Here is a 13273-nt window from a genome sequence, read left to right on the forward strand (position 1 = left end):
TTATTTTCAGGGTAGGGCTCATTTTCGGGGAAACAGGGTAGGGCTTATTTGGGGGGTAGGGCTTTTATTGCAGCCATCACTGAGCCCTAATTTATTTATTTTTTATCAAAGCAGTTCTTTCATTTACTGTTCAGTATGCATAGTTTTACTGAATTGTTTTCTGTTCGAATAAACACCTACAGACAACTAACAGGAACACGGTATAGTTAAGTGTGTAAGCCCGGGTTCACACCTATGCGAATTAGAGGTGCGTTTCCGCACCTCTAATTCGCATAGCAGGAGAATGTGACTGGCTCCCTATGGAGCCAGTTCACATATCTCCGGGGCGGCTGCGGTGCGCACTGCACAAAAACGCTGTGCGTCTTTGGCTGCGTTTCAGGGCCGAATTCAGGCATAGAATCGGCCCTGATTCGTCCCTGAAACGGTGAACAGGGACGCACAGCGCTCCTGTGCGATCCGCAGCCCGTTGTGGTGTGAACCCGGGCTCAATGTTTAAAAAATGTCTGGCACTGCAGACCTCTTGTCTTTTCACTAGCAAGCTCTGCTTAGTAATGTACCTGCTTTTTATCATTATGGCTGTGGCTTTCTCCCTAATCGATATTCAGTGGTTTGGAAGACAAAGTCTGCAGACCACGTGAGGTTTTAAGTTACATAGACAATCCAATGAAGATTGTCTACACTGCCTGCTGAAATGAGAGAGAAGGCAGAGAACTGGAGTGAGTCCAAAGCTCTGACAGCAGTCCCATTGAAGGGCATTGCAGTCTTCATGCTAAAGTGATTGTATAACAAATAGTTCACTAATGCTTCCAAGGACTGGCTGTACAGGATAATATTAATTTTTTTAGATACACAGTAGCCATATAGTAATGGCATATACCATTGAAAGAAAACCCATACTTTAAGATACTTGTATATGCAGACTGCCGCTGCTGACCTCCTCCTGCAAATGCTGCTACTTGGTTGTCTTCAGAATTTCTTAAGCCTAGTACACACTAGAAGTTTTTTTTTTTTTTTTTCGTTCAACGAAAAAAAACCTGACCGCTCAGGAGAAACTGCTGTACTAATAATCTGACATTAGTACAGCAATCTCCCCTGCTGAGCTATTGTGTTCTGACAGGGGGACAGCCCCCTTCAGAAAATTCCAAGTCAGGGATCTTGAGCTTTGGCTGATAGAGCTGATCGGCAGACCTTTTTCTGGCATGCCCCATTGACAGAAGCCGGCTTGTTGGACCGGCTGCAGTACGCAATGTTGATGCCACCTGAAATTTTGGCCCATGTGTACTAGGCTTTGGACTGGCCATAGATGGAGAGAATTTCTTTCCTGCAACCACGAATCAGTCAGTGTTGACAGTGAAATCCCTCCTGCCGAGCCATTGTGTTTTCCCGGCAGGGGGCAGGGGAAGCCGTGCCCTCCGAGAGAACACAGTGATTATTGCTAGAGGCTATAACAGCTGCTATTAATAATTGCATATAAAATCCGGCAGGTTGGTTGTACTCAAGTTGATTGATCAATCAACTTTGGTACATTCAGCCTGCCCATACATGGTTTGAATCTCGGCCAGTTCAGCAGGAACCGGACGAAATTCGAACCGTCTATGGCCGGCTTTACTCAGCTAGAACGAGCATGAACTCCTGATCAGAAATGATTGAAGTACCTGGATTAACATGACAGCCAGGAACCCTGAGTTTTCATAAGGGGATCCACAATGCAGTCTACATATTTCCGTCTATAGAGATTTATTTAATATGTGTCTTAAAACTGGGTGTTTTTTAAATATAATAAAATATAAATAATTGTATCTAAACATAAAGACAAAAATGTAATCTATTGCAGTTTAACAGTCCATAGATGTGTTGGCTGCATCCGTTTTCTTGATTTTTCAGGCCAAAAATAGTGCAGAAAATATCTGTTGATCTACCCAGAAATACGGTGTTCTTGTTACTATCTGTGAACTTAAAGCCTTATTCTAAGTCTACTAGTCTAATTAATCCACCATGTAAATGAAGTGAACAAAGGCAGTCATATTTTAAGTCCAGCCTGTGCGGCAACTATGGCTCCTTCCATGGATACAATGAAGAAGAAATCATAGACATGAAGGATGAAAACAATGAGAAAAAATGCCTGCAAAAGAAAAGTAATGCAGCCATCAGATCTAAGGACTTGTTATCTGCAATATATTATTTTTTGTTTTTGGGTTTAGATACAGCAAAAGATAAAGTGGAAGAAACATTTACAATGTTAAGATTGGGCCAAACAATGCAGATTTATAACCAAGAGGCAATAAGAAACTTGTCCATCATCTTGTCCATCATCCCTCGCATTGTTGGAGTTCTGAGACACAAGATTGCAACCAATAATTGGATGTCACATGCACACAGAGAGATTTGCTCTCTTTTCTTTAAAAAAATGAGAATGACTTGTAGCTGTAGTTATTGGCCTCTAGGTAGCCCACTTATTGTCACAAGGGATGCTCAAATCAATTGTATCATCTTATATTACCATACTGGGGACCCAAAAGAAGTAATTTCTATTTTTCTATTATTCAGGTAGTTCTGTGTCATATACGTTATGCCTGATGTTACATGTAGTATAGTGTATAAGTTTCCCTTTTCTGTGCAGTAGGCTATAACCTGACGTTTCATGAACCCCTCTCTCTTCAGAGGATGAACTACGTGGGGCAGCTGGCAGGCTCTGTACTGGGCCGTGTGCGAGACTTGTATAAAGGAGTCAACCCAGCCACGTTGTCTGGCTCCATTGATGTGATAGTGATCCGACAGCCTGATGGTTCTTATCAATCGTCCCCATTCCATGTGCGGTTCGGGAAACTGGGCATACTGAGATCAGCCGAAATGGCGGTAAGTCTATAAAAGGCCATGCAGACCCCACTAACTAAAATATTCATGTATTTGAGGTCCGTTTTGAACAGTAAGCTGCCATATTATAACCAGTAGGCCCTAGTCTAAACAAACAAGCCAGCCGCACTCCAATGACATCAGCCTTCACAAAGCTTTATTGTTCCAGGACAAGATCACAGATTGGTCTGGTTGGTCTGGGCAACCTCTTCTGTAATCTTGTCCTGGCACAAGAAAGCTTTGTGAAGGCTGATGTCATTGGAGTGTGGCGGGCTTGTTTGCTTGCTCCATGTGAGTGCATTGATGAGCTCCATCGGCTGGCACCTGAAGTCACAAAGATGTGTGGATTTTAGGCTTCGAGGGGAGATTACCTTTGGTATCGTGAGGCCATAGTCTATAGATGGCCAGATCTCATTGATTTTGCCTGCTTAGTAATTGGCTGTGGTGGTGGTTTTGGAGTCTAGTCATATTTATCCTATTTGTGTCGGCACTCTGTAACACCTCTTGAAACTAAAGTTGTATGTACCATAAGGCATTATGTATCAACATGTTTCTTACTAAGGGCTGGAGTTATTTTCTCACAACTACCAATTAGATGCAACCCTTGAGGGCAGGTCTGATGCTGATTGGTGGCTCAGAATTAACTTCAGTTCTTAGCAAGAGCACATTTATAAATAAAGGGGAACTAAGCACCTGGGTGCCTCAAGAGCTCTTGCCATATTGTACAAGTTGCATCATTTCAGTTCTGGCAGGTCTGCTCTTCCCACTGCCACACATTTTACTGCTACTAACAAATTCTCCACTGCTTTTTCCAACCCCATGTCCATTGTATTTGGCTACTGGGCAGATCCTAATGATGCAACTTCTGACATGCATGATGGAGTCACATTATCAAGGCATCTGGTTGAACCTTTGGCATTCTGGGGAGTGAAAAAAATGCATTGAGCATACATTTATCCAGTGTACAATTTTCAAAATATTGCTAGCAGACAGGTAAGGGCCTGTGTCGATAGGCTTTGGGCTTATATCAGTGGCATCACTTTGAGATGCCTCTGAGATCATTCAAACATAATTGACCGGTGCATTTGGCCTGCAGTCGATCTTCTTCTGACCTGAATTTGACCTGCTTCAGGTAGGTTTTGAGTTACCATAGATATTTATAGGTATTCAGAACCAGTCAGATGCAAACAAAAGTCCACTGACACAAGCCTTAGAGGAGTTTTAAGGTAAGGGAACCATATATTCTGTTAAATTCCACTTTAAGCCCCCCGGTCACACCAAATCCAACTTTGAAATCGGGTGACTTCACTTGAAATCGCACAATTTCAAAGCCGCATATCAGTGCGACTTTGGGTGTTACTTGGCTGACATCTGTGCGATTTCATGCACAGATGTCTATGCAAGTCTCGCCTGAAATCAGCAAAAGTAGTGCAGGAACTTCTTTTTCAAATCTTGTCGACAATAGGGTGCAACTTGTCATGCGATTTGACAAATCTGCCGGTGTGTCCGGGGGATAAGGTCTTTAGTAGATAATCGAGTGCATCTTGCTCATTGCACTTTAATTATTATGTCTTTTTATTTCAGGTTGATATAGAAGTAAATGGAGAACCTGTAGATCTGCAGATGCGACTTGGGGAAAATGGAGAAGCTTTCTTCATTCAAGAGTTGGAAGAGAATGAGGTAAATGAGTGATGGGATTGATTAAGGCAGGCCATTGATGATTCGATGGTTGCTGGAAAGAAAATTGATGGGGGGAATACCTCCCGTAGAGCTACTGTTTTCTCCCGGGGGGGTGGGGTTCATCCCTGCTGGGAGAACACAGTGATTAGCAATAATTGAATGAAAGAATCCGACATGCTGATTATACTCAAGTTGTTCAATGGATTGACTTGTGTACAATCAGCCTGCCCATAGATGGTTCGAATCTCCCAAACAAAGAAAATAATCTGCGCTAAGTGTCCAAAATCAGTGATTAAAGATTAAAACAGCTGCACTCACTGTATTGCACATCCCAATACTTAAACGTAACAATCAAAAAAATTGTGTTGCGATGGGAATATACTCAAACAAGCATGTATTCAAATAATCAAAATCATGTAGTGCTCATACACTGATGAGAATAAAGTGCTATAAGCGCAAAAAAGAAAATTGAGACATACATACATGTAAAGCTGTAAACATGTGCATTCATAAATTATATTATTCAATAAAGTGCCAAGTAAGGTATACAGATTGAAACCAGCCTCATTTTTTTTTCATGGGATCACTGCTGGTGGCTATAGCTGCCATTGTGTCATTGTGTTCTGCTGGCAGGGAAGGCTCCTTGCTGGCAAAACATAATAGCACTGTGGGAGGGATTCCCCTATCAACACTGAATCAAGCAATTTACATAATATATGGGCGGCTTTAAGTGGAGTTCTAATGGTGGCTCTCTGCCAGAATTATATTGCCCCATACCGTTTTCCTCTGCTCTGTATTGGGCCTATATACATCTTTGTGCTACGTTAACACACAGTATGTTTCATGTTATCGTACATCGCATGAAGGCAGCCTTTTCAAAATAAATGGGGTGGTACCTGCTTACCCTAACATGCCTGAAACTGCAAACCAGTAAGCTTTGTATGGCTGGCTTTAGAGATAAATAAAGCTGGTAGGTAGTTTAACATACAAGAATAAGCCTAAGGCCTCATGCACACAGGGTGTTAGAAAAAACGAGCTGAAAAGCCACTACCAACGCCAGGAAAAAGCCACTGTAAAAACGTGCTTTTAGTAGCTTTTTGCATTGGCGTTGATGCACGTTCAGCCGCACTAGCTTTTAGCAGCGTTTCTCAGCCTCTATTCAAAAATCAATGGTTCCCTATGAGAGCCCATTGATTTGAATAGAAGTTGCACCACAAGTGGGATCATGATGATCTGACTTGCAGTACGGCTTGTGCATTGAGGATCTTGAAGGGGAACCCTTGCCAAAATGGAAAAAAAACTGGCGTGGGGTCCCCCCCCCGAAAATCCATACCAGACCCTTATCCGAGCATGCAGCCCGGCAGGCCAGGAAAGAGGGGAAAGAGCGAGCGGCCCCTCCCCTCCTGGACCATACCAGGCCACATGCCCTCAACATTGGGTGGTGGGTGCTTTGTGCCCCCCACCCCAAAGCACCTTGTCCCCATGTTAAGAGAACCAGCGGCGGAAGAAGACCCCAGCAGAGAGAGAAGAACCAGAGGATGAAGAGATCAGAAGGAGAAGAGACACCTGAGCTGCTTTATTAAATTGCTTTATCAAAAACCTGTTTTTTATTTTTGACACTTTTTTTTTTTGACACCCCATACTTATTCACATAGGGTGGGGGGCCGGGATCTGGGGGCTTCCAGATTATGTTAAGCCCCCCTCAGACACTGACAACCACCAGCCAGGGTTGTCGGGAAGAGGCCCTTGTCCCCCTCAACATGGGGACAAGGTGCTTTGGGGTGGGGTTTCGCTGGGCCTCCCCTGCCCCAAAGCACCCACCCCCCCCCATGTTAAGGGGAATGTGGCCTGGTATGGTCCAGGAGGGGAGGGGCCGCTTGCTCGCCCCCCCCTTTCCTGTCCTGCCAGACTGTATGCTCGGATAAGGGTCTGGTATGGATTTTGGGGGGGACCCCACGCCAATTATTTTGCAGTGGTTGTTCCCCTTAAAATCCATACACGTTAGGAACCCCAGACCATTTTTTTTTTCCATTTTGGCGAGGGTTCTTCTTCAAGATCCTCAGCGCACAAGCCGCACCGCAAGTTGGGGCATCGTGATCCGACTTGTGGTGCAACTTATATTCAAATCAATGGGGTTCTCATAGGGAACCATTGATTATGACCTAAAAAAAAAAAAAAAAAGAAACGCTTGACGAGGCTTAACGCGGCTGTATCCAACGTTAAGCCACATTTAGCAGCTGTTACCGGTGGACGACGTTTTTACAGCTCTAATGCCAGCCCTCAGAACATGCTGGCCCTGTTCTTTTTACAGCTTTAAAACCCCTATGCCACTTACAGCTCCTAAAAGCCTGTGTGTGCATGGACACATAGAATAACATGGAGAGGCGCTGCTAGTCTGACGCTGCTAAAAGCAACTGTAAAAACACCCTGTGTGCATGAGGCCTAACACTGAAATATTGGGTGGAGTTATTCTTTAACATCCACTGTTTTTGTTCACTTTAAAGGAATACAACCCATCCATCAGCCCTGTTCTCCATTCCCTGGATATGTTATCTACTCATGACAATAACGATATACGGGAGGCCCCCCCAGCTCCAGATTTGCCTCTGTCTGCACTGGACACACCCGCCAGGAGGCAACGTTGGAGCAACAGAAGAAAGAGGAGTAGAGGGGATGAGACTTCGGGATCTCAGGATAAAGATGGAATTGCTGTGCTACCTTCATGGTGAGTAATGATGGATTGTCCTGTATTTTTGACTCTGTGTCATGAGTAGATGTGTGACACCACTTGGCACATGGATGGTCACTGACAAACTTCTCCATGGCAAGCATCCAGTGCTGAGTGACATTACATTAATGAGCTGACACAATCCAAAGTCAAACTCAAAATGCTGCATAACAAGTGCATGTTGTTGACGTACACTGCCAGTGTTATAGTGCTCTTTACCGAAGGTGATAATCCTCCTCCTGCCTGCAGCCCGAGCTATATTCACCTACATATTTCTTTTTGAATGTTTTTTTTTTTTTATTAAATGTTCGAAAGTGGAAGGGTTGCTGCAAGATTAGCGCTGACCTTGTGCTACCAATTAGAGCAATGATACACAGACATTGTCCCGGACACTAAGTGCAGGTCGGCACTGCAATTCTCCTAAGGGGACATAAATTTTACAGCGATGTTCACTTTTGTCTTCCTAAATCCAAAGTGTAATCTGCTAATATTTTTTTCTGCTTTCATTCCATACCTTATTTTACCACTTCACCCCCGGAAGGATTTACCCACTTCCTGATCAGGCCATTTTTTGCGATACGGCACTGCGTCACTTTACCGGACAATTGCGCAGTCGTGCGACGTTGTACCCGAACAAAATTGACGCCCTTTTTTTCCCCACAAATAGAGCTTTCTTTTGGTGGTATTTGATCACCTCTGTGGTTTTTATTTTTTGCGCTATAATCAAGAAAAATAAAAACAAATTTGAAAAAAAAAACACTTTTTTACTTTTTGCTTTTATAAATATCCATCAAAAAATAAAAATAAACTAATTTCTTCATCAGTTTAGGCCGATATGTATTCTTCTACATATTTTTGGTAAAAAAAATCCCAATTAGTGTATATTGATTGGTTTGCGCAAAAGTTATTGCGTCTTCAAAATAAGGGATAAATTTATGGCATTTTTATTATTTATTTTTTTACTAGTAATGGCGGTAATCTGCGATTTCTAGTGGGACTGCGACATTGCAGCGGACAGATCGGACACTTTTTTGGGACCAGTGACCTTTATACAGCAATCGGTGCTATAAAAATGCACTGATTACTGTATAAATGACACTGGTAGGGAAGGGGTTAACACTAGGGACGATCAAAGGGTTAAATGTTCCCTAGGGAGGTGCTTTCTAACTGTGGGGGGGGAGGGGACTGACGGGGTGTAGAGAGAGATCGCTGTTCCTAATCACTAGGAACAGACAATCTCACTCTACTCTGTGGGATCTGTTTATTTACACTGGCAGATCCCCGTTCTCTCTCTCTTTGGAGCAATCACGGTGGTCGGCGGACCTGCTGATTGGCTCCCCCGCTAGAGAATGGGCACGTGCGCATGCCCACAGATCGCCGTGTACGCGCCCGGCGTACAATGACAGCGATTCATGCTGGAGAGCCAACCTGCCGCAGTACAACTGTGGTGGCTGGTCGGGAAGTGGTTAAACCCAGTGATATCATCACTGGGTCTCTGTCCTTCTCTATGTAATGCAGGCATATGATGACTAATAGGAGGGGCCAGCAGGATGCTGTGCATAGCTTTCTGGAAAATTGTCACACCACCCCGCATTAGTACTTCTCCTAAGTTCCCTGATGCAAGCAGTGGGCTGTCTCTTGCGTCATGCAAATATCAAAATGCCTTGATAGGTGGATGCCAGTGTACAGGGCTGGTGCAAGGATTTTTGACACCCTAGGCGAAACTTCATTTTGCCGCCCTGACTCCATCCCCTTTGCCCTGCCCATGTGAGAGGAGGCGGTGCTATACAGGAAGCATCGGCTCTGCTTCCTCTAGCGCTGGCTCCAGTGCTGCGCTGTACCTCTAATTACCAGTGAGATGGAGCAGCTGCCTGAGACTCAGTTAGTTACATGCTGTAGCCTGCAGAGTATGCAGACACGGAGGAAAACCCTCGGCCGGGTGCCCCTAGGCAGCAGTGTGCCCTAGGTGGCTGCCTAGTTTGCCTAGTGGTAAGACCGGCCCTGCCAGTGTAGAGGAGTGGGTGTTTCTAGGTATGATATATTTGCATGATCATATGCTTCTCCATTACACTTACTTTGCCCTTAATGCTGACATTGGGGTTATTTACGTAAGGCAAATCTACTTTGCACTACAAGTGCAAACTACAAGTGCAAAGTGCACTTGAAATTGCACTGAAAGTGCACTTGGAAGTGCAGTCGCTGTAAATCTGAGGGGTAGATCTGAAATGAGGGGAAGCTCTGATGATTTTATTATTTAATCATGTGCAAGCTAAAATGCTGTTTTTTTATTTTCCTTGCATGTCCCCCTCAGGTTTACAGCGACTGCACTTCCAAGTGCACTTTCAGTGTAATTTCAAGTGCACTTTGCACTTGTAGTTTGCACTTGTAGTGCAAAGTGGATTTGCCTTTCGAAAATAACCCCCTTTGTCTCTTTACCTTCCTGTGCACATTATCTCTTTCATTTAAAGCGTAACTCCACTTTTGTTGAAAAAAAACATTCCTCTCTGGGTGATCTATGTACATTACAAGGATTTTAACAAACTTTGTTGCAGATTCCTACATTTTGTTATTCTGAGGAAATCCCTGTGTATTTGTCTGTATCCATGTGGGGAAAGTGGATCTAATGGGAGTGGTTTTATAATTATCAATCAGTTGCTTCACCTGCAGAGCGCTTATGAGGAAAATTGCAGGGTCTGCTTCCCTTTAGACGTGATTTCCTATTGGGAGTATCTCACCAAAAATGACATTTTTGCTGCTGGGAATGCCTAAAATCTGACTTGTATCTTAGTGCAGACTTCTGGGAAAATCAGTGAGCCAAACACACAAGCAGGAAATAATGTTTTTGGAGGGTGTTCTGTACACATTCTGTGCACAGAACACCTCCAGCCAGATTGCATTGCATTTTACATAAAATTACAATGATGCCGATTGAAAAGGAAAGGTAATTTTTAAGAACATTCAACTACAACATGACTTGTGTCGCAATTGTATACGCTATATTATTTTTTCTTTCTTTGCTATTTTTCCAAAAGTGGAGTTACCCTTTAAGGTTTTATATAGGCAATTGTAATGAAATTAAGGGTTTTTATTTCCAAAAAAATTCTGGGAAAATCTGGACATTTCTGCAAATGTTCACCATTTTGCAGAGACCCATGCCTGTGCCAAAATAGGCCCAACGTTGGCCTTTAAAATTTTAAAGTGGTTGTAAAGTCTAAACATTTTTTACCTTAATGCATTCCTTGCATTAAGGTAAAAATGTTTAGGTGTCAGCGTCGCCCCCTCAGCCCCCCTTTACTTACCTGAGACCTCATTCTATCCAGCCCTGAGCATGTCTGCAGGTTTTCTCTCTCCTCTCTTCCTTGTCTCACTGGCTTTGCTGGGGCACTGGGAGCCATTGGCTCCTAGTGCTGTTAATCAAAGCCAGTGATGAGGGAGCGAGGGCTGTGGCTGTCTGTGTCAATGGACGCAGCAGAGGGACTCGGGTGCGAGCATGCACGATTGCCGCCATGGGAGGCAGCTTTCCATGGGGGCACTTGCCAGAGAGGAGAGGCCAGGAGCGTCGGCGGGGGACCTGAAAAGAGGAGGTTCCCGGCCACTCTGTGTGATTCCATTGCACAGTAGGTGAGTATAGACATGTTTGTTATTTAAACGGTAACTCCACTTTCGTGGGGAAAAAAACAGCAATTGTAACTGAATGTTATTGAAAATTACATTTCCTTATCATTCTGCAGGCGCTGTAATTTTCTATAAATGCAAAGCAATATGGTTACCTGGAGGCGTTCTGTACACAGAACGTGTACTGACCACTCCCCAGAAACATCATTTTCCTGCTTGTGTGATTGGCTCACCAATTTTCCCAGAAGTCTGCCTAAAATGCAACTCAGATTTCAGGCACCCCCTGCAACCAAAATTTAATTTTTGCTGAGATATTTCCAATAGGAACATGCCTAAAGGGATGCAGGCCCAGCAGTTTTCCTCATTAGTGCTCTGCAGCTGCCACAGCTGACTGATAATTATGAAACCACTCCCATTAGACCCACTGTGCACAGAGGCACAGACAAACACACATGGATTTCTTCAAAATAACAAATGGTAGGAATCTGCAACAAAGGTTGTTATAATCCTTGCACTGTACATAGATCACCCAGAGGGGAATGTTTTTTTCTCAACAAAAGTGGAGTTACGCTTTAAAAAAATAAAATAAATGTACTTTTACAATCCCTTTTTAACTTTTCTTTTTGTGAAAAAAAAGACAGGAAAAGAGTAAAAAAAACTAAAGAGATAGTACACAGAAAAACAAATACACACAAAAAAGGAAAAACACCTAGAAATACACAGAATACTATATGAATGAATAATATTTAAAGCTCTGCGCTACATAAATAACTGTAGTAAGTAAGTACAGTAATAACACTAGATTAAAGCGGAAGTAAATGTGTCGGTAAGGGTAATCCTTTACTCTAATATGCACAGCATACTTGCAGATTATAGTACATCTACCTCTTATTATGCTATCCTCCAGCATGTCCAGGAGTCCAGGATCTTGCTACTGCTGCATCCCTTTGGGGTCCCATGGCACTCCTTTTTCGCCACTGGGCACTCACAGATGATGTAACTATCGCACATGCATACAGGCACATCTGCCCCACCTCTGTAACCCCCTGCACATCTGCCCCACCACTGTACTCCCCTGCTCATCTGCCCCACCACTGTAACCCCTTGCACATCTGCCCCACCACTGTAACCCCCTGCACATTTACCCCACCACTGTACTACCCTGCACATCTGCCCCACCTCTGTACCCCCCTGCTCATCTGTCCCACCACTGTAACCCCCTGTACATCTGCCCCACCACTGTAACCCCCTGCTCATCTGCCCCACCAATGTTCCTTCTTTTTCATCTGCCCCACAACTGTATGTCCCTGCACATCTGCTCCACCACCATACCCCCATGCTCTTCTGTCTCACTGCTGAACCATCTTGTCATCTGTCCTAACACTGAACTTACCTGCTCATCTGCCCCACCACTGTAACCCCCTTTCTCATCTGCCCCACCACTGTACTTCCTGCACATCTGTCCCACCTCTGTTCCTCTGTCCCTGCTCATGTATTCCACCGATGTACCTCCTTTCTCCTCTGCACATCTGCCCCACCTCTGTACCCCCTTGCGCTTCTGCCCAACCACTGTAACCCCCTGCTCATCTGTCCCACCAATGCATCTCCTTTCACATCTGCCCCACCGCTGTACCCCCCTGCTCTTCTATCCCACCGCTGAACCCCATTCTCATCTGCCCCAACACTGAACCCCCCGCTCATCTTTCCCACCACTGTACCCCCCTGCTCATCTGCCCCATCACTGTACCCCTCTGCTTTTCTGTCCCACCACTGAACCCCCTTCCCATCCCTCCCACTACTGTACCTCCTGCACATCTCCCCTCCACTGTACCCCCCCTGCTCTTTTGTCCCACCATTGTAACCCCACTGCTCATCTGCCCCATCAATGTACCCATTTTCTCAGCTGCCCCACCACTGTACCTCCCTGCAAATCTGCTCCACCGCTGTATCACCATGCTTTTCTGTCTCACTACTGAATCACCTTCTCATCTGTCCTAACACTGAACCCATCTGCTCATCTGCCCCACCACTGTAACCTGCCTTCTCATCTGCCCCACCACTGCACCTCGTGCACATCTGTCTCACCTCTGTACCCCCCTGCTCTTCTGCCCCACCTCTGTTTCCCCTGCTCTTCTGCCCCACCACTGTAACCCCCTGCTCATTTGTCCCACCAATATACCTCCTTTCACATCTGCCCCACTGCGCTACCCCCCTGCTTTTCTGTACCACTACTGAACCCCCTTCTCATCTGGTCCAACACTGAACCCCCTGCTCATCTGTCCCACTGCTGAACACCCTTCTCATCTCTTCCACCACTGTGATGTATGGGATGTATGGGATGTCACATACAAGCATCTGGAATGGATGCGCAACGATGAGCTCAGGTCAGGGGCATTT

General features: G+C 44.7%; 1 protein-coding gene across 4 annotated transcripts in view; it reads left to right on the plus strand.

The window, feature by feature from the left end:
- Nucleotides 1–13273, plus strand: part of LOC141113431 (phosphatidate phosphatase LPIN3-like) — a 166282-nt gene that overhangs the window by 85356 nt on the left and 67653 nt on the right. For all 4 annotated transcript variants that reach the window (XM_073606517.1, XM_073606518.1, XM_073606520.1 and 1 more), the window contains exons 2-4: nucleotides 2662–2856; nucleotides 4438–4533; nucleotides 7038–7258. In XM_073606517.1, coding sequence (XP_073462618.1) covers nucleotides 2662–2856; nucleotides 4438–4533; nucleotides 7038–7258 — 512 coding nt within the window. The remainder of the gene's footprint in view (nucleotides 1–2661; nucleotides 2857–4437; nucleotides 4534–7037; nucleotides 7259–13273) is intronic.

The sequence above is a fragment of the Aquarana catesbeiana genome, linkage group LG12, assembly GCF_042186555.1.
Source record: "Aquarana catesbeiana isolate 2022-GZ linkage group LG12, ASM4218655v1, whole genome shotgun sequence".
In the NCBI taxonomy this organism is placed as follows: domain Eukaryota; kingdom Metazoa; phylum Chordata; class Amphibia; order Anura; family Ranidae; genus Aquarana; species Aquarana catesbeiana.